The sequence below is a fragment of the Grus americana genome, chromosome 18, assembly GCF_028858705.1.
Source record: "Grus americana isolate bGruAme1 chromosome 18, bGruAme1.mat, whole genome shotgun sequence".
Taxonomy (NCBI): Eukaryota; Metazoa; Chordata; class Aves; order Gruiformes; family Gruidae; genus Grus; species Grus americana.
Window position 1 is genome coordinate 7,577,055 of NC_072869.1, and position 21,500 is coordinate 7,598,554.

General features: G+C 43.6%; 2 protein-coding genes across 13 annotated transcripts in view; one reads left to right on the forward strand and one right to left on the reverse strand.

Annotated features, from left to right (window-relative positions):
• Positions 1-21,500, forward strand: part of RECQL5 (RecQ like helicase 5) — a 39,350-nt gene that overhangs the window by 9,161 nt on the left and 8,689 nt on the right. For all 8 annotated transcript variants that reach the window (XR_008579723.1, XM_054846305.1, XM_054846308.1 and 5 more), the window contains one exon: positions 21,036-21,263. Coding sequence is in view for 7 of the 8 variants with exons in the window: in XM_054846305.1 (XP_054702280.1) it covers positions 21,036-21,263 (228 nt within the window). In the remaining variant the exon portion in view is untranslated. The remainder of the gene's footprint in view (positions 1-21,035; positions 21,264-21,500) is intronic.
• SMIM5 (small integral membrane protein 5) lies at positions 1,284-17,725 on the reverse strand. Of its 5 annotated transcripts, XM_054846314.1 has the most exons (7): positions 17,255-17,725; positions 10,954-11,094; positions 10,437-10,580; positions 8,635-8,788; positions 6,923-7,248; positions 3,289-3,651; positions 1,284-2,005 (listed from the first exon to the last, which is right to left on the reverse strand). In XM_054846314.1, the coding sequence occupies exons 4-5, from the start codon at positions 8,759-8,761 to the stop codon at positions 7,127-7,129; spliced, it is 249 nt and encodes an 82-aa protein (XP_054702289.1). In that variant the 5' UTR covers positions 8,762-8,788; positions 10,437-10,580; positions 10,954-11,094; positions 17,255-17,725; the 3' UTR covers positions 1,284-2,005; positions 3,289-3,651; positions 6,923-7,126. The 5 variants fall into 5 exon arrangements, with proteins under 5 accessions (XP_054702289.1, XP_054702287.1, XP_054702291.1 ...); XM_054846312.1 differs by lacking the exon at positions 10,954-11,094; XM_054846316.1 differs by lacking the exons at positions 3,289-3,651; positions 10,954-11,094 and having other exon boundaries at positions 1,284-2,002.

The following is a 21,500-nucleotide window of genomic DNA, read 5'->3' on the forward strand; positions in this document are numbered from 1 at the left end:
TCTAAACACAGACTAGCAACTGCAACGTGCATTGTTCAGGTTTAGTTCATGACTTGTAAGCTGTAATTGTACTAATTGTTATTCTATGCTGGATAAGACATCAAAGCTATAATTTTGCTAGTACAAGAGCAGTATGTGTTTACTAACTGGAAATGGTCAACCTGTGTATTGCTTTCAAGTTTGCACTTTGTTTCATTTTTCACCTGTGTCTAGGGCAGAACTTTTAACATGAATGTAACACATGCTTCTTTTCTGATGCCTTGGTGAGCATGTTCTCCTCCTGGTCATGTTTGGTAAACAAATTCTGCTTTTATGGGGTTGCTCTAGGAAAGTCTTGCTTGTACTGAAGTATGGCACAACATTGAGTCCTGGGGCACCTGAAGGAACACTTCTTTGCCTGAAGTCAAGGTGATTCTGAGAAGTAGCTACTAGTAGGCTCCTTGCTGTAAGAGTTTAATCCACTTACTTGGCTGAGCAGCTCTGCTTCTCCAGGTGTGTGTTACCAGCTCACAGCAAGAGTGGCCAGATGGCTGTTTATGTCTGGGTTTTGTATAATCTGAGACGCAGCTGTATTTACCTGGTTAGATGCTCACCTCAGGAACGTTGTCTTGGTATCCATTTCTCCTTGATTCCTAAGCTGGTTATCAGTAGTTAGTCATGACAGTCATTGCTTGGAATGGACCCCAGTACCGTAAGAACTGGACTGGGATCACTGAACTAACCTTGCACAAGCCAGAAGCAGTCACAGGATATTCCAGGGGGTGTCCCAGTGAGGGTATGAGTGAGGCTCCATGTAACCAACTTACAGCATCTCACACGTCATGCATGCTGTAAAGAGCCTGACTGCTATCTGAAGTGAGGACCTTCTCTGGAGTTGCACTGCAGCAGTGAGGCAGTAACTGAGCAAGGACAGAGAGAAATAATTCTCCTTTGCTCAGATGAATAGTAATGGAAATAGGATTTCACTGGGTACATAAGAGGGAGATTTCTAATTAGGTCAGTCAAATTTCCTTCCAGAAATCACACATATCCCATACTTTTTCTTCCCTCCCCCAGCTTGGTACATTCTTTCTCCTGTATAACATGCTGTTTGCATCCCAGAGCCAGCACCACTGACTGGCTTCTCTGCTCATAACTGTACAGGAGACTAAGATGCTATATAAAGGAATGCCACATTGCACTTTGAATTAATACAGTTCTATTCACTATCCAAACAGTGAAAGCAAACCTGAAACTCTGACCTTGCATGGTTCTAAATAAGAACAAATAAAGACAGACTTGTATACTGGCAAGCAAGTTTTTGCATAGTATATTTAGGCTAGTGTCCGAGCATGACAGGAGAACAATGTTATAAGCTGCTTTTAGAGAGTAGGTTTAGACAAAGCTTTTGCTGGTCAGAATTTCCTGTTGCCCATTTGCAAGATGGAAAAAAAAAAAATCATGTAACTGCAGCAGCGGAAGACAGCTTTATCAGTTTTAGGTGGTGGCTGACCATTTGCCACCTTTAACCGGTGGTTGTGCTTCAAAGATGAAAATCAGGCAGAGATGAGTTGACTTTGGTATTTGGCTAGTCACACAGTTCCTGAATACTGATAGCCTTAAGTATTGACTTTGCTGTGGACTTGCAGAACAACTTGCTGGCATTGGTGCATTGCTCTTGATGCAGGAAAGTTGCATGGGGAGAAATAACGAACCAGGGAGAAAAGATTAGAAAGCTTCTCAATGAGCAGCACAATCAGTTTGTAGCTGGGCTGATTCTTGCTTAGCTGTAGGGCTCCAAGTACTGTATCTCATCTTTGCTGTTTATGCACCACTCTATTTGTGCCTTGGAGATGAGCAGCACCCAAAGATGGCAGCAAATAAAAGGAGAGCAATAAAAACAAGACAGAAGATGCCAATCACCACTAGCCCTCCAAGAGCCCAGTCACTTGTTGCAATCAGTCTCTTTAGGTCTTCCAGAACTGAGGATCCCTCTTCTACTAATGACATGCTGGCTTCCACCCTGCTGGAGGTAGACAAGAACAATATCAGATGTTGGTATATCCTCTCTATGCTGAGCCACAGTCTCGAAATCAGTGTAAGCATGCATGCTGTCTGTGCCTGCAGGCATCCCTTTTCCAAAAGGGAGAGTCATCCTTCACAGAAATGGGAGCATAAACCAGAAGAAAGATAACTGAGGCCAGTTTCACAATCAGATCTACAGAGATGTAAAGAGGAAAGCTTCTGGTTTTATAAGATTTTGGCAGTTAAGATTTATTTTAATCATAGTTGATCAATATTTATAATAATATATTGTCTCTCCCAGCATGTTCAGTATGAACCCTTTGTCTCTGTCAACCGTACAGCCTATACATGAAAGACAAGTATTCATTGGGAGAACTTGCTTGGTACCATTGGAAGGATCTCTAAAAAGGAGTTGGACACTTAAACTCTGAGATTGCACTGGAGATTAAATGAAGACTTATTTAAAACCCAACCAAAAAACCCAACCAACAATAAGTAAAGATTGTCATGTACAACTAAGCCCTATGAGAGTGACAAGAATAGTCTAGTTATGAAAAAAAAAGCCTCCTGTTAACAGTTCGCTCTAGTAATACTTTGTTACTCTGAAATAGACACACAAGTCTTCCTCCCATGAAGTACTTAGGTTCAGCAATAATTTAAACTAAGATCTCAGTGGGTTCTGTGCACTGATACTTTGCATAATGACTTGGCTATCGGCTTTCTAAAGAACATCCAGCATCTCTTTGCGAGCATCTTGTGGTTTTACTAAAGCTTCCTTGCTTGTCAAGGGAAAGGATGGATTATTTCTCACACTTTCTCTTAAATATGACTGTGCAGACGTAATACAGGAAGAGATCTTTGTTATTTTTGAAAATTTGTTTGACTTGCTGCCCCTTACCTCTCTATCCTTAATATTGTAAGGAAGAGGATTAGTCATATGAAGTGTGTTTCATCCCCAGCAAGTCACATTTGACTAGGAGCACAAGCTCACGCTTCAGTTTGCTGAAGTTTTTCTTTCTCAGCAGGCTAATATATTCAGTTCACGCTTTGTTTTCTGAATGATGGCAGACCACCATGCTCAGTGTCCCACCAACAGGTGTACAGGACATGAAAGCTGTTCTGGATAGCTTCCTTTGCCTTTAAAAAGGAGGCAGCCTAGATACCAGTTCAGTAGACCCAAAGACAGAAACCCTGCATGACTGTATACCCTAGAAAGTTCCTGTCTCACTGATAACCACAGTTAATCTCCAGAAATAGGAGAGCTGCATGCAATTTTATAAATACCTGAAGCTGTTGTGTTTCTAGTAGGCGTTTCTTCTGGTGCTTCCTCTGCACCCACTCCAAGAGATCTTGGCTAGTGTTGAGGGACCCCCTTGCTGTAGCTGGAGACTTGTAGAGCTAGCATGGAAGTTGCCTGTACTGCAGTAAATGATTAACAGCTGACTTTCCTGCAAAGGTGTGTCTAATCTAATCAAAGGCCTTGAGCCTAGGTAAAAAGACCCAGTTCAGCTGTTGCTCAGACATTTCTTTGTCTCCATGACTTTATCCACTCATGCACCTGTTCCAGTGTTTGTAAAGGCCCACTGTGTCCTCTACTGGGGAAGGCTGCAGGTTGTGGTGGAGAGAAGAGGGCTTGGTTTCCTGGATCTGTATTGAAAGCTCTGTTAGGAGACTGCCATGTCTAAAATGAGACTGTGAACAAGGCTGCCCTCCAGTCCAAACTTCATTGTGACAGTTTAGGTGGATAAGCTCATTACAGAGCTTTGCACTGCTGTTAACTGCAATAAAACTGACTCCCTGTCGCTTCCCTAAGTGAAGAAGACCAGAGGGATGGTGCTGGAGAGATATGGGAGGGGAGGAGGAGAGTGTGGTGTGTGAGGCTGCGTGTGTGTAAAAAACCTTGTTTTTCATGAGCCAAGCAAATCACTTTGAAACTAGAGGGATGATGTTACAGAATAGACGCTATTCCATTAAGCCGTCAGTAAAACCTCAACCACTTCTGGAGAGGCTGGCCTCACTGTCTCTTTTAGGTTCCTCAGGGAAATAAACTATTTCAACACTTATATCATCAGGACTGAAGTAACTGCAATTCCTTCTAGGCTCACTCAGGCTTTCACAACGTGTACAGAAGTTGCCGTGTTCAAAGCAGTCTCGCTTTAGTCTGTGCTTTTCTGAATCTCCCTCTGCTTTTTGAAACAGAGAGGACCCATCCTCACTAGTTCTTAGGGCGTTCCAGGTCCCTTTATGTGGGCAATGATTGAAGCCAAAACCACAAAAGCTTGAGTGAGTGGTAAGCAGGGACCCAGAGATTGGTGTGTTTCTAGTCAACAGAAATTGAAGAGCTGCAGGAAGCTGGCGATTTGCTGGGCATCTTTCAGGCCAACCTGATCCGTTGGATTCAAGAATGCGGCAGACCCCACCCAGCCCAGCCAAGCAATTGGCAATATCTAAATGCCAAGTATAGGAATAGTCCAGCTGAGTAAAATCATATAAACAGAACGTTAGGCCTGTGAGGTCCAGGCAAGTATGTAAAAATCAGTCCAGGGACCCCTCCTCTACATGGTGGCCGCTCCTCTGCTCCAAAAAGCCACCTGAATTCTTTAGACACTTGCTTAATTTTCTCTCCTCTTTTTTTAACAGTGCTGTGTTTATTCTCTGCTTCTAATTCAGGAACTTAGAATGGCAGAGATAAGACAGGAGCATTTTTTCTTGTCCCCCTGCCTGGTATCTGTCAGTGGTTTAACTCGTAACACCACTGGGAAACATGTATTTGTAGCTTTTCCTGTTGAGATAAGGCCTGGCAGCTTGATCCCAGTGACAGTGACCTGTCAGTCGGTGGTATGTTTCCAGCCCGCTGTGCTTCCTCCTGACTGTTAGCACAGACTGGTTCCATGCTGCTGAAACGTTTCTCAATGGGATTCTGTTAATTCCTGTAGCTGGCACTGTCTAGCACAGGCTAGGAAATAAAGTAAGCTCTGTTCTTTCACAGGTCTCGTGACTTAACTCTAGATACAGAAACATCTGTGGCATCTGTCCCCTGCAAAAGAGAGGTTTTGAGACTTCCTATGTCCCCTTGATTGCCACTTGTTTGTAAGTGAAATTAGCAAAGACATATCTGACAGAGAGGTTAGTGCGACGCATCTCTGAATATTGATTAAACTGATGCCACGCTTGACCTTATCCTACCCTGACATATTGGTTGGGAGTGAAAGGTTTGGGACAGTGTAACAAAAGTCAGTGCTTTGTTAATCTTAGTGTAACTGTGCATGCAGGAGCTCATACTAGTGCAGTCTTCTGTTGGCAGTTGTCAAGTTGGGCTCAAATATTTACTTTTTAAGGAACATCCTCATCTTCTGCTAGGCAGTTTTTCTTTTTATTAATTTAAAAGTAACATTGGTAGTTTGAGGATTTTTGGCTTTTTCTTAATTTTTACACTATTCTCTGGTCACTGGCTGCAGATATATTCCAATGTGCAGCAGTACAAAAATGGAAAATACCTACATCGAGTTTCTCTGCAAAAATTAAAGTGAATTAAATACACAAGAAGCTACTTATGTAATGTGCTTTTTACTAGTTTGGGTGAGGCAGCAGACAAAATGATTTCTTTATAACATTTTCATTTTGTCCCTTCTGAAGTGTGAAGAATATTTAAAGGCCCACTTAAACTTGATGTTTCTTTTCTCTCTAGCTAGATGTTGGCTCTGGTGTATATATATGTGTAATCCCTTTAACTCCTCTACACTTAGCAGTTGGAATACAAGGGTAGAAAATGACTTATCTATATGCATGTAACTTTTTATACCTTCTCATAAAGGTGGTTGGTTTCACATTTGGGGCTGAAAGACAGACCAGTGACTTACAGTTAGGTGCAGCATGATGGGTCTTCCGTTTGGTTGCCCCTGTTATGAAAGTCGTGGCTTGCACCATAGCCTTGTACGTACATCAGTCCCTTTCTGAATTTCACCAAAATGTAAACCAAACGTACACAGTAGCTGAAGCATAGAAAAGGGATTTATTTGCACTTGTTATCTTCACCCATACAGCCCCTTCTTGGCTCTGCTTTGTCACAATGCCTGCTGTCACCTGCTGCATGTGTACCCTGAGGTGATGGTTACCATACTGTCAGTCCTCTGAAATGCCTTTGCGTATGCTAATAATCATACCTTAGGCATAATTTTTATGTCCACTAAAATAAACTGCACACAGTGCAGGGAGTCAGACACACAGGTCCCTCAAGTAAGGATAAGGATTGTTCATCTCCTGCAACTCTCATGTTCTGTAACAACCATTCACCTGCAATAAGCAGAAGCACAGAACCATACAGGGGGTGGAGAGGGAGCACGGTTAACAGCAGAATGGTCAAATTAAGTTGTAGCATTAGTTATTCCCTTTTGCCTTCATCTTTCCATTTAGAAAGTGTATTGCACATGACCTGATTTCTCTCTTTGGCAATTTCCCGTCATTGTAACACTGATGAAATAAAGCAGGGAGTGTTTGTTACCAGCTGTACTCAGAGCCTCAGCTGGCACATCTGGATCAGAAGATCCACGATTTGTTGTTTTCAGCAGACATCTCAGCTAAACGTGCCTGTTGCAGGTGGTTTTTGAGAGAGCAGGTTTGGGCTTGGTCCAAGACGTATTGAGCATGTGGACCTCCCAGTGATGTCAGTGGGTCTTGCTAGCACCCAGCACCATCCTTCTGGATTAGCCACTTGTGAAGAGAGTAGGCGCTGCCTAGCACGTGGCAGTGTACGTGTTCTCTGCTTTGGTCTGTGGCTCCATGCTCACAAAGGGAATCCTTGGCTGGCCCAGCTGCAGGGCTGTCATCGGGAAAGCGTGTCTGTTTTCTCAGCAGTGTGTGTCCATGCACCTCCACCCCACCCCAAAGGAGGGAGACGGTGATGGTAAAGTAGCATTACCTTTCTAGTCACACCACGGAGCCCAGTAGTGGCTGTCACAAAAAGAAGGAATTCCATGCTGTGATTTCTGGTCCTCTGAGTCATATTAATTAATGTTGTTATTGCCATTTTCAGTGAGCTAGTGTAGAAAGTCATTCCCATAGGACTGAATCATGATGTCCATGCATATCCTTGATAGTATGTTGTGTCACCTCTTGTTGCACTTTATGAATGGGCAACTGGGCGGACCTGGATCTTCCTACGTCTGTGGTCAGGACGTCCATCGCAGCTACAGCAGCTATAGCAGCAGCAACTGCAGGCAATGATCATGAGGAGCAGAACAGTAACTGGAAAGAGAAGCAAAGGATATTGCTTCATGACATAGGAGCAATCACTGGAGAGTTACCCTATGTCTCCTCCACGTTGTTTGGTGAGCAGCAGATTGATCAAAACCTGGTTTCTTGTGGATTACCACCTCGCTCCTAAGTTCCTGCTCCTTTCTATTAGCTATCCATTTAATCTGGACAATCATTACCAGATATTTCATGATCTTAGGAGCTATGTAGCAAACCATGTGGGGGCATGTGTTTGCCTAGTGCACTGTTGTTTCAGAGGTGACATGCAGTAACTAAGTAGAGCTGTCTGCCTGCAAAGGATGGACATCCAGCTCTCCCCATAGTTGTGTCAGGAGCAACTTGAGAGAACTTGGTTAGTCAAGCTAGCAGTTGCATTTCTGAAGAGTGCATGCAGTGTACCCTTTAATGAGGGTAGATATTCATGACTGGGTTGGCTTTATTCTTTCTTCTGTATTTAGCTTGAGAAAATAGATACTTCAAACACAGGGTTTGTTTTGCAAAGCACTAGGCTAACTTACTGTTATTCTACACTAGGCATAATGGTTGGTGTTGGGAGTTTATCTGGAATGAAAAAGGATGACGTTTAGTCCTGCAAAACACGTCAGAGTACGTGAATGTGCACGTGTGTGTGCGTGTGTTCCTTAAAAGTCTGGACCTGGGCTGCCAGGTTACTGGACCTGTGGGGAACCAGCTGTAGGTATGAAAAAAATAAAGCAGCAGGTGTGTCTTTCTGAATACCAGCCCAGGGAGGAGTGTCCAGGCTGGATACACACCCTTCCTTTTGGCTGGGAGCAAAGTGTACCTCTTTGAGGGGCAGGGCCTTCTTCCCTTCCTGCTTGTTTTCCCATTGTCTAAACAAACTTCGTCCCCCTTTATCAAGCAGCTCTTTGTTATTCCTTCCATGCCATCCCCACATGGAGCAGCAGGAGGGATCTTGCCATTACCAGAGAAGATTAAATAGGCTGATGTGAAGCATACTGGCTTCCACAGATCTAAGCACTGGAATGACACTCAGAGTCTCAGACTTCCACTGTCTTCTGTGGCAGTGAGATGCCCTAATACCATTTGTCATAAACTATCTCCTATGCATCAAAACATTGTAGCAGCTCTGGGCTGGTTAAAATACTGCAGTTTAAACTAATGCTTAAATATGAGAGCTTTGGGGAAAGCTATACTGTTGCCTGTCATGCTCTGCATGCATGTAGAGATACACACAGAGTATTAAAAAATTACCTAGAAATTAAATTGGGCCTCAGAGCACAGCCTGGAAAACAACTGCCAACAACACCAACCCACCAACAAAGATTGTGGAGCAAGCTGCCCCTGTAGAAGAGAAGACACATTCTGACACCCCTTTACCTCCACCGATAAACTCACCGATAAACAGAAGAACCACACAAAAGGACACAATCTCCACTGGGTCAGCCTTGGGCAGTTTCTGGAGTTTAAGGAGAAACTTCTCACCAATGGTTTGCATTTCCTTCAGAAAGCCTTCAGAAGACATTCTGGCTCAACCTCTCCAGGCTTTATGCTGTAGAAGAACCAAACAGAGAATAAACGTTTTCACTGACTAATGCTAGGAAGCTGCCAGCCTTCTTATAGAGCTGGTGATCACAAGGAAAACAAGTTTATCTGGTCTCAGTCCTTGTTCCCAGTAGCTAAGGTGGAGGACTATTAAATGTCTGTGTGTTCTGGCGCTGTTTTAATTTCAAAATCTGGCTTTGAGGGTGCTTTTGTCAGCTGCGCTGTTGAGCAAAGGAAAAAACAGTGTTTCTTCTAAAAGAACACTTCTTTCAGTAGGCATAGAGTTAGAACTGGATGGTGCCTGCCCTTGGCTTTCACCCAATGAAAGTAATTTATTTTTTTTCCAGTTGTGCTAACTTGTCCTTCTAGGAAAAAAATGCAATTCTAACTCAACTTGAATTCCAAATGCTGAACTCCAGAGGCTCATTGTTTTCAGTTGTTTTCACTGAGTAACACAAAGTAGACCCCTTTGAATACTTCTTGTGCTTTAAGCTACAGAAATTTTCTTCAAAAACTAAGGCGCTTACTTCAACACCTCACTACAATACCATTAATAATGTTTTATCAACCAGTTTTACTGATTAGTGATATTAAGAGGTAAAGTCTGTGTTCAGTGGAGACAGCTGGATGCTTTTCAAGTTCATAGAGATGACTGCAAGTTTTACATGGTAACTAAATGTAGCTTGCTTTCTTTTAAGCTACAGTCTGTTCTAATTGAGCAATATATGAATTGAACAGTGGGTGTCCACCCATCCCTGCTGGTGGTGAGCAAAGCAAAAGCCCCTGGATCTGTCAGGGAGATACTTCCCTTGTGGAGCTAATCCCTCCTGCCCTACTGAGTAATCTTACGCCTTCTTTATTCTCAGAAAGAATGATCATCAGGAACTATTGTTACTGAAAATATTGTTGGTGTAGTCAAAGTTAGGTGCCTCAGTTTTGCCATCGGTATTTGCTGTTCTCTTCCCTGGTGAGCAAAATTTTGGAAGGCATTGCAACAAGCAAGCTTGCATGAGAGCTATGGAAGTTCAAATTTTGCTTTTGTCAGTAACTGGAATAGGATATTGTTGAGAAATATCCATAGTTTTGCTTAAAACAAGTGTTTGGACAGGTGAACGCTTGGATGGATGGACTCATGTCATTATTATATCAGAATGTACTAGCTTGTGTGTGTTGTAATAGTCAACGCTGTTTTATAGGACTTGAACATTGCAGTTTAGTATCCTAGTCTTGATGATAACACAAAGCCAAGTGACCAAGACAGTACTTCCAGAACAAGCCAGCTAGTTCATTACTGCGCATCTGGTTTGGTTACTCAAACAAATGGATGCTTGGAGTTCAGTTTTTCTAAACACACTGAGGACAGAGAGACCTTGGCTGTTTCTTTGCATGCTGGGCTTAAATACTACAGTGCCAAGTTAAATTACATTCTGTATGTTTATGCAATTCAAAAAGGGTTTTCTTTGTTCTTCTAAATCCAAGCTAAAGAATAAAAATCGGAACCAGCTGGTTTCCTGGGGTTGTGGGTGGACGGAAAATCTACAGCTACAGAAAGATCTCTGTGCAACTTAGCAGGGAGGCATAGCTGTGGCCTTTTGACCTCAAAAGGTCACTTTTGAGACTAGGGTTAAATAGTTGTTTCCGGATGATTGCTGTACCCCAAGTGAGCTGCTCCAGAAATGGCTGCTTTATCCTTTGCACGGTGCTGTGGGAATCTGTCAGCAAGGTTCCAGTTTTGTTTCCATTCCAAGAGATGGCAGTGCAGGCAGAGGTGAAGTGATTTGTGTTTTCTGCTCTTGGCTCTAGAAGAAAAACTTAGTTTAAAAAAAAAAAAAGTATTTCTGGCTCTAACATTCTGAAAATGTTTGTTCCCTTCGGGAGTGTTTCTGCCTGCCCAGAAGCTCTCCTAGCAAGGAATCTGCTGTACCTTTCGTACCATGCTTTGGGCTGCACCAGAAGCAGCAAGTATAAGACCTAGGCTTCTGAAGTTTGGGTATACAGTGTAAAATTACTGATTAGGATTGTAGAACTCCTCATGGATTAGCAAAGTGCCTAGCCTAAAATTATAAGAGCTTGTCATCTCAGTAATGGGCATTCCTCTGCCCGTGATACCTGATCTGGAGCTAAGTGAAGGAGTTTTTATTCTAAAACTTGCAAGGAATGTTGCTTGTTTACCTTGGTTTGAACTTCTTCACGGACAAAGTTTGATGTCGGTGGTGCAGTCTCCAGCCTACCCATGAGGAGGCAAATGTTTTTCTGCTCGACTGCACTTCTGACTGCACGCTGGTTCCAAGGGCTCTCACTGCTTTGGGATTTCTGCTTGTGGAGCGTAGCAAAAGGGTGAAGAATAAATTGCTTCTTTAAAAAAAAAAAAAAGTAACCACCCCCCAAGAAAGCTAGTTATATTTGCGGACTTTTGTATCTTTCATTCTACTTGTGATGTCAAGTCTTCGGTCAGGACTAGTTTTGATTGTGATCTTTTTCCAGTAGATTTCAGCAGAACCAAGATCTTACCCTAGAGATTAGCATAAGGGTAAGGATAGTGCTGTGTGACTTAAGTTGTCTTATGCATCTGCCTTATCTTTCTTATGTACAACACAACAGTGATGACATTACTTACAAATTTCAGAGTGGAGCTGTAAGAATGAATTCCTTTTTTTTTTTTTTTTTAATTATATTGTGTCCAAGTAAGCTCCCAGTTACAAACAGTAGTAAAGGTCAGGTGGTGCAGGATATTTGGTTGAAGCAGTAACTGTAATGATTATTATTAAAATGGGCGAGTCTTGGGAGATTTGAAACTTAAGGTTGTAGGTCTTAACTGACAGTTTACTTTCTAAGACTGGAGCCTAGAACAGCCACCCAAGTTGGTACCTCACAGATTCTGTGGGGTTTGGAGCAAACATAACTGTCTGCTGGTGTTTTTCTCAATTGGGAATCTCTCCTTGCTCATTGTCCTTCCTCAAAACCACATCCACTGAGGATGGGAACCCTCCAGAGCAGAAGAGACATGGCTGTTAGGGCAGCAAAGCTGATGGAACTCGTTATGAAAGAAATCCTGAATGACCACAGTGCAACATAGTCTTCATAATGCATTGTCAGACTAATATGATGAACTTTTGCTCCATAGCTGTAGCTAGAGATCATATGAAGTGAAAATAGGGTGAAGAGAGGCAAGATGAGAAACTCACGTAGACAAGAAAGTGAACACAATGCTGATGTCTTGTGACAGGCAGTTTGGACGTTCCTGCTGGGATGGCAGCCTGAAATTCATGGTTTTGACTTTTTCCTCTGCTGGCCATTTTTTAAAAAAATAACTCATCTATCCAGTGTTGTCAGTGGAACTAGATATTCCAATCTTTCTGCCCTCCTCTATGTTACAAGGTGTGGCAGGGGAGGGAATAAAACAGATTTTTTAATTTAGGTTTGTTTTTTGAGGGGAAGAAAGGACCGAATCTGCCATGAGTTGTTAACCTTGGTTGAAAAGAGAGCACAGTAGTAATGCAGGGGGATGTCTGACATCTGCAGGTGTGCTGCTCAACTGCAAGGATTAGCTGACCCTTTAAAACCAAAGCAGCATGTCCTACGTTGAGGGCTTTTGTAGATTTAGATTTCCAGAAAGTGCTAATACTTGTTTTTAATGTAGATTCATCTTGCTGTGCCCACTGAATAAAGCTGTGAAAATTGCCATAATAGCACTGAAATTATCTTTCTGAGCTGTTTTAATGGACTTATGCCATACTGAAGCACTCAAGTTGGCTGCTCAGCCCTTTTGAGAATAAAGCCATTAAAAGGCCTCAATCTAGACGTTCAAGACAAAAGCCTCGGTCAGGGTTTCTTTGTACTGTGATCTGGCTGTGTGTGGTAGCTTCCAGGCTTCAAGCAGGAAAAAGAGCTTTGGGATGACCGTGTAGGTTGGGGTCCCACATCCCTCTGTCTGCCTTAAGCTAGTCAAGTTGCTGTAAGTATTTTAGAATTGATGTAAATTGATCAGGGCTTTTTGGTCTGTCTTTGTTTTGGAAAGCTGCATCTTACCTGTGTGTCTGCACAGGTGCATCAAAAGTTGAACCGTAGGGTGGGTGAGTTTAAAATTTACTGCTGAGGAATGAGGCACTTGTTTACTCATAACTGTGGTGGCATTTGAGCAGCCTATTTCAGTGCAAAGAACATGAATTTGAGTTTGTGGTTTAGCCCCAGGACTGGAAGTTAGAAAATGCAGGCAGTCTTCCTGGCCTGCCACTAATGCTTACTGGTTGTGTGACTCTGGATAAGTCATCCCATCCCTCTGTTAGGTGACTTCATCTCTGCAAAGCAGCAGAACATGTAACCACCATCAGAGGTTTGGCTGCTAATTGTTGTGTGTCTAAGTCTCTAATGTGCTCTGAAATCTTTACATAGAAAGACAGTAAGTCCTTGGTTTTGTTTCAGTTACAAAATGAAATGACCTTTGCTTGCTAACTGCTTGTTACACTTCAGTCACTGAGCCCATTTAGGATGAAAGTAGATGAAAGCACGGCTTCCACTCTTGGTTGCTCCTTACCCAGCCATGCTCCACCAGGTTTTATTTCTCTTGTCATGACCTTGATCCATTGGTTTTACTGTAGTCCCTCTGAGAATCTTTGCTTCTGTGGGTTTGTTGCTATAGTAATCTAAAAATGGAGACGAAGCTTTGGAGGGGTGAATCTGTTGATGGTGCCCTGAAGCTGCCAATGCCTCAAGTTCTAATGCAGCAAGTCCCAGTGCAGGTGAGTTTGATGTCCTCCGCTGTGCCCATTGCCCATATCAGCAGTGCGCCAGAGACCTTACAAAGTAGGACCTCCCTGATGTGCCGAAGCAAGCAGAAAGTCAGGGCAACATTCTCATTGCAACGTTGTCTTTTTCCCAAGACTATGTCTGTGGGAGAAGCAAATATTTTGTGGTGTTCTTACACAGGCAAGTCAAGTAAGTTGGTTGAAATTGGACCAGTACAGGAGTGGGAAGCCTGTATGGATTGTGGCAGCTTATTTGGTAGGAAATCTTAGAAGGCAATCTCAGCCTCGTGGAAGGGGAGTGCTGAGCAGCTGAAGAGGAGGGGACGCTTTTTATTCCGGTCTAAAACTTTAAAGTAAACTCTGACTGTATCTGGCCACTTTCTGAAAAACATGAAGTCTTGGCCAGTTCCTAAGCTTACCAGCTTTGTTCTTGGTTCCTGAAATGTGCTTCTGATTCCATATGGATAAGGTCTGTAGCGCTTCCTGCCCTAAAACAGTGCTCAGCTGCTAGGTGTTGTTACAGTTTAGATGCATGTTGGCAGAACATGTAATAATTCCTGCAAGATTGTTTATTGTTCTAAATTTCTAATGTACTTCTGAGATGAAAAGGGCTATAGAAATGTAGTCATATTATCGGTGCGTGGTTTTCCCTCATCATTGTTAATGCAATGTTTGCTGCCATGGCTGTAGTTGACCAGCTATGTGAATCTTATCTACAGTTCACAGACAAGCCCTTTTTTCCTAAAACAGGAGTGAATGGAGCCAGATAGACATATAATTCATTCCCAAACAGATGAAAATAGTTTCCAGTATCAAGAGAATTCAGCTTTTTAACAGCACACACCCAAACTGGTAAATTGCAGCTCAATGTCATGGGAGAAAAGCTTTGACGTTGTCAGCTGGTCTGGAAAAGAAGGCCACACATTCTTGCAGATTATAAAGCTGCCCTGACTGGGTAGCCATTTGGCTAGAATACCCTGTCATCTCCACCACTATTTGGAGATTGGTTTTGAGGCAGCACTGTAAATGTTCCTTCCCTTCCCTACAACCTAATATTAGATTAATATAAAAAGGCACTGAATTCCCTGCAGTAGCAGTTAGAGAAGTTGAGGTACCCACTGGGGCACTGAGCTGAGAGTCTCTACACCTCTACAGAACACGCTGGTTTTTTTCCAGTCCATCCCACAAACAAGTCCACAAAACCCCATGAGATAATTCCTCACTACTAGTCCCATTTTTAAGAAGTGGGGAAACCAAAGCACAGAGCCATCCAGTGAAAGGAAAAGGTCAATTTTAAAAATAAACCTGTAGCTCGTCTACAAGAGAACTTTTTTTAGGGTTGCTGAAGCTTGAATCTAGCCTGAAAGTCTATTCTAATATTAGCAAAATAACCACTTCCCAGAGAGGTAGCTGTGTGCCTGGGAAAGCCTTGTAAATAGTTACTTCACAAACATACTGGGACCTATCAGTAGTTTGGTGTTTGAGGTAAGGTAGCTGGAGCCCTCTAAGAGTGTTGGAAACACCTTCTCTGTCTTTCAGCCACCTCTGTGTCCTGTCCCTGACTGGTCTCAGACCTACAGGTCTCAGAAATGACATGCATTTTTGAGTTTTTTGAAATATGCTGGTTTAATCCTAGTAAAGATGCCACTTGGGTGTAGGAACTCAAAACTGAAGGCTACAACAGCTGTTTCCACAGAAGAAGCAGTTTTGAACTGTATCAGCTGTGGTTGTGTGGCATAGTGGTGAGAGCCTGCATGGAGGCAAGGGGTGGGTGCTGTCTCCTCACCCCGCTCTCCTCTGGTCTCTGACAGTCCCTGCCATCCCGCGTGCAGCTCTGCTCTCTGGCCTGCTGCAGGCTGCGCTGGTCAGGGTTTGTGTTACGGAAGGGATCTGCTCTATCAAACTTGGTGTATTTTGTACCTCCACTCCCATAACCGCTCTTGCATTGCAGTTGGGCTGAGGCCTGTGCACTATGACAGCTGTAACACAAGCCATGTCCTGTTTCTTTTATCCAGACATGTGTTTCATATTGCTTATTCCCGCCCCCCCCCCGAACATGTACAACACGGCTGTGGCTGGACAAGCCCCCAGCCAGAGCCGTTAAGATTTTCTTTTGGCAAGGAAAGCTTGGCGTGTTTCTCTCCCTCCCTCCCTCCTCTGCCCTTCTCCCCTCACTCCTCCCTCCTTCCTTTTTTTTTTTTTCCATAAACTTTGTTTTTCTTGTACTTTATTTGAGAAACCATCTTAACTGCAACAAACAACCTACAGAGACCCTTCATTAGCTGGGTGGAAACTTCCCTCCATCCCCTTTGAACCTAGGGCTAGACTGGAGGCGTGTGGGTCTTAACTACTAGATCTCACACAGGTAGTTCCAATTTGGTGTTTGTACAACACGTAGGTCAGAAAAACCTGCCTTCCCTTCCACATTAATGGGAATGGAGAGAAGTGGAAATACCTGATCCTTAACATTCCTCCCTACAGGCATGTGTAGGATCGGGAAGACATCCTTCTGTGAGAATTGGCTTTCTGCCTCTCTCCCTACCTGTTTGCAAACAGCTGACTGCCCATGCACCTCCTGGAAGAGGCAAGGGGTCTCAGCTCAGTGCTAGGAGCTGCAAGAGCTTCCAAACAGAGTAATCTGCTTCAGGTGGCAGAAAACAGGGGCTTATCTGGTCAGTCTCCTTGCCAGCCCCCCTTCCCAAACCCAGCAGCAACACAGAGATGGGAACACAGCTTGTGGGACACCTCTCTCTGTAACACCAAGGCTTGGACTCTATGAGTCTTAAAGGTCTTTTCCAACCTAAATGATTCTATGATTCTATAATTTAATTTCATGTATTGGGGGGGGGGGGGAGGATCCTTTTCTTCTTCTTTCCCTTCTCACTGCATTCAGACCTGACAGTTTTGTTACTATAAACCATGGCCCATGTATGTGTATGCATGTATTCTCTTTCAGAGCAGTGGTTTTTTCATGCTGTTTTCAATAGTAAACCAGCATCTGTCTCTGATACACTAACTGATTTTTTTTTTTAAATGCTCTTGTTAGAAGCTGTGTAAAATCTTTCCATTTATTTCTATTGGACACAGATGCTTAACTTGCACAGTATGCTACTTCCCCGACCAGGGTTTGTTTTCTAAGTTCTCTGCTTCACGATTTGGGGGATAAAACTTAGCTCCAGCTGTGAGGAGCTCTGGAGAAGCGCTGTGGCTGGCACCCACTTGGTTTCACGTGCGCTTGCCTGTGCTGGCAGCTACTCGCTAATGGCACATACACTACTCGTACAGAGGACGAGACCGGCTCTCTTGTCGGTCTATATCACATTGTATTAATATATCAGGTCATCAATGCGGTGAATGTCCTGTGCTAGATGTGCTTATCAGCTAAGGTCACATTCTGTAACAGCAACAGAAAAATGAGCAGCCAGCCTTTCTAATCAGCAAAGAAGTTGCTTACTCCTGCTCTGTCAAAGCAACGCAAGACTGTAGGCTGGATCCTTTTGTTTGCAGTACGGCTGCAGCGCAGCTTTCTGCAATCCTATTAAAAGCTTTTCTCTCACCACCTTTGCTCCTGAGTGTCCCTTGCAAACAAATTCAGGCTAGCAAGCTCTGCTCAATGGCTGATTCTGCAGTTCACCCTACAGAGAGCTACAAAAGCTGCAGCTACTTGCTAACTAGCTGAACGTTAAGGTGGTACGGTTGACCGAACACCAGCAATAGCTCAGCCTTACCCCAGCCGCGCGACGAACTCTTCTGCTCCTCTTGTTTTTCTCTCTGTCTTCTTGAACTTTCACGTCATCTCTCCCCTCATCCTGGCTTGTGTCTCGCTCCTCGTTCGGCTCCTCTCTTCTGCTGCTGACAGCCAGCTGTTGTCTCTGCCTTTTTTTTGTTATTGGTTGTCCTGGAGATACGAAGTTTCGTGTTACATGTATGCCAGAGAGGGAGGGCTGGCGGTGAGGAGCTACCGCAAGCTGAACCAGCCACTGGTGCAAACTCCCCGGAGCGCCCAAGTGCCAGCACTTGTTGCTCGCTTTCTCTGTGCATCTCCTCCTTGCAAGATCTTTTCTTTTTTCTTTTTTTCCTTTTAATTACAGCTTTTTTTCTGGAGTGAGACTTGAATTGATTCTCTCCTTGTGATAGTTTGGGTGTGTGTTAAAACAATTAACTTTCTTTATGCCGCCCAGTTTCCTTCCGACTCCCGGGGGAAAGAGCTTTTCTCTTGTGTTCTTTGAAGGGGCAGAGCAAGAAATTGGAAGGACAGTGCAGCCCAGTCTGCCACTGACAGGGGAGCAGGGATGATGCTGGGGTGGTGAATTTGCTCTGTGCCCTTGGCCAAGTAATTTACTCATGGTTTTTGCTGCTTGTATTCTGGTAACAGCTGACACCCACTGTCTTGTCTCAGAGGGCTGTTGAGGTTCAGATGATATTACAAAGGATACAGTCCTTCAGACAGGTGCAAAATGATTATTTCTCATCAACCTCATAATTTGCTTTTCTATTTGATAAAGCTTGTTAAATAGCTCTTGTTCAGCAACTGATTTGATTCAGTAACTAATTTGTCCTCATATGATTTTTGTCTTTTTTAATGCTTTAATTTCTTGGCTTTATTCCGAGACTTGCTGGGCTGGTTTTTTTCAGGGAGCTCTTCTGATGAGACTGTGTACCCTTCTTTGGTTCATATGAGGGAATGCTTTTTTCTGGCATATTTTGGGATACGTGACTTTGCTGCTTCTCTGACTGTCCATCTGCTTCTACTAATTGCAGGAATAGGGCTCCTGTTTTACCTGGTGTACAAAAGCAAGGAGTAGCAAAAGGAGGCATGGTGCAGGCAGCCGTGTGGTCAGTTTAGCACTTTCCTGAAAAGTATTGCCACAGACAAAAACACGTTAATAAACTTGATTGTTATTTGCTCTTCATCCTATTCCATGATGTCAAATCAGGGTAGGATGTCTCAAATGAAATAATGATTTTGTTTAGATGTTTTAAAGACCAATGGTCAGCTCATACATACTCCTGTTGAAGGGTGGGGGAGGCAAATAATACAATTGCATATTTAAAAGATGAAATAATTTTAAGATGCGTAATAATGCAAACTGCTATTAATTTATGTAAATCAGCTCTCCATCTCGTGGGCATTAGTCAGGTGCTCATGTGACTCGGGAAGTTTTCTCATCACATGTTAATGCATAACCAACTATGTTTCAGGACCTCTTATATGCGGTTAAGCATTAATCCAGTGGTTCTCCCCAGCATCCCTATTTGTAACTCTGTTTTTGTCCTTTTGACTTTAATTATAGCACTGCAATCTTAGTTCTGCAGCTGAATGTCCGTTATGACCCAACTCATGAGCACCATTGGTTAAAGTGGGGCTGTGGCCCCGAGTTGAGTAATTCTGCGGGAAGATAGAGGCAGTTGCAGGAGGATGGGTGGAAGGGGCTTGGCTTTACAAGCCTGATGAGTTAGAACCAAACCTGTCAATTCCAGCAACTTCAGAGCTGATCTCTGCTTCCACCAAAGCCTTCCCTTGGGGCATCTCTCTTGTTTGCATTGAGGGACAGAGGTGTGTATGGATGTCCCTCCCCAGTGTAAGCCTGGTGACTACGCTGTAGGAGTGAGGAGAGGGCTTGACCATTACTGTATGCCTCGGTTAACTCTAATACAGATCAGTGCATGTGAGAGAAAGAGACACAGACTAATGAGAATGCCTGCCTGTTTTCTTTTGGGGAAACAAAAAGCTGACTTGCAGCTCGCTGGCATTTCTATAGTCACGTTGCATTGGCAGGACAGGCAGCGCCAGTAGTTCTTTTGGAAAGGCAGGACAAGGGGATCGAATGTGTTGTCCCCATCCCGGTCCCCCCACCCTTCCCCACCATGTGAAAAGAGCTCATTGAGCGCAAGACGAGAGTGAGTCAGTGCGGCTCTGCAGGGGGATATAAAGACAGCTTTGTAGTAGCCCTCTCTAAGCTTTCAGTGCCCCAGACCATGCAGTGCAGTGTCACCCTGTTGCAGCCCTCCTTACCTGAGCAGCGCCAGGCCCTTCGCGCTTCAGCACACACATTTCATTGCTCTGGCGACAGTAGTCTGTAACCTGCTGCTTTGCTGCTTCACTCGCTCTTCTCTTGAAAAATTAACCTCTCAGGCCGTGGGAATGAGCCAGCCAGCTGCTGCTGTAGACCCTTGCAGGGTTTGTGATGCTTTGGTAGACATACAGTTATGTTCCCCCCAAACACGCACACGCATGCATACAAGTTAAGAAGATTTGTTAGATCTCTGGCAAGTTCAGACATGCCTTAAAGGGTTTGTAATAAGAACAAATGAAGTGCTCACTCTCTTAGTTTTCGCCTCTGTGACCCACTTTTTGCAGATGAAGTTAGTAAGCCAAATAGGGCGCTCCTTGCTAGAGAAGAAAAATCTCCACTTTGTTCTTCCTTGCAGTAAAATAACTTTCTTCTAAAATAACCCTTGATGCTGCTTGGCTGCAGGATTTGATCTCTAAATGCCTGATAAGTGTTTCTGTGTATCTACTATCAGTGTTTTGATTGAGAGACAACTGGCCACCTCTGCCCACTTACTTTTTTTTTTTTTTTTTTTTTTTTAAGAAACTGCCTGGTTCTTCTTTCTCTAGCAAAATCAGTGTCTTCACTGGTTTAAGTCAGGGAATGTTCTAAAAGAGAAATTACTTCCTGCCTGTATTACTAACGAGCGTGTCTCTGTCACCAAAATTTTTTTTTTTTTTTTTTTTTTTTTTACATACCCAAAAGCACTGATGTCTGCCAGAAATCTTTTGGAGATTCCTGGAAGAATCTAATCATCTTCACATGGCTAGTTTGCTAAGGCTGGTAGACCTGATTGTGCAATACTCTATGAGCAAATGGACTCGTTTTCATGGATGTAGGATCCTAGTAGAAATTTGGCTGCTGATCCAAAGCATGTGTTAGCAGATTGGGTCCCAGGCTGTATTATCTGAATAGTGCTCCCTCGTGACCTCGGTCTGCTCTATTTCTGTGACTTAATTTACATTCCTGTTTCTTCAAATGTAGATTTGTTCACCTTCAAACCACAAACAATAAAATTAGAAGCTCTCGACCGTGAAATATACAGAGATACTCTGAACCCTGAGGTGTGGGGATCCACAGGGCTTCTTTGTGTATTTATCCTAGAGCCATTCTGTTTGGACATGGAATGTATTTGGCCAATGATGCAGAATTAAGAACTGCATATTTCATCCACTGTGCCTGTTGCAGATCTCAAAGATCTGAAAGCATTTAGCAGAAGAGATTAATGCCATGCTTTGTTTTACATGTAGGGAAGCGGAGGCAGAGAGACCTTAAACAGGGTGCCAGAAACAGAAACCCAGTTCTGCTCCAGGGCTTAATCCCTGTGATTCCAGCTGGAATAGGGGTTCTCTGCAAACAAAGACTTACGTCTTTATTAAAAGACACCTTGCATTTGGAGGATGGAGATCTTGTCAATAAAAATAATTACCAGATCACTTTCCCTTTTGTTTCCTAGATGTCGCCATGCTGCAATAGCGAAGTACTTTGGCGATGTCACCCCACCTTGTAACAAGTGCTGCGATTACTGCAAGAACCCAGGGGCAGTGAAAAGACAACTGGAGTCACTGGAGCGCTGCACCAGCAGCTGGAGCAAAACCTGCATTGGGCCCACAGGTTCCTCCTGGGATAGCTACGACCCAGAGCTGTATGAAGGCGGGAGAAGAGGTTGCAGAGGTTTTAGCAGGTCTGTGCTTGGTAGCTCAAACTTAGCGCATAGAAGTATCAGAAGGAAGAGAGCATCTCCCAGCTGCAGGCCCAGCCACTCCTATTTTCAGCACATGTTTCTGTGTGGTGGTATTTTCCTGTAACTTCCTGGCAGCAGGAGCTGGAATTTCATTTTCCACACGCTTTGGCAGCCTTGTTCACATTCATGTCCCAGAGAGCCAAAAGCTGTTTTGACTGACCTAAGAATTGCCCTGCA

Excerpts from the sequence above, each read along its gene's own strand:
- SMIM5 (XM_054846316.1), bottom strand. The coding sequence starts at position 8,761 with ATGTCTTCTGAAGGCTTTCTGAAGGAAATGCAAACCATTGGTGAGAAG. Across the intron at positions 7,249-8,634 it reads TGTGGTTCTTCTGTTTATCG|TTACTGTTCTGCTCCTCATG; the intron begins GTGAGTTTATCG and ends TTCTCTTTCCAG.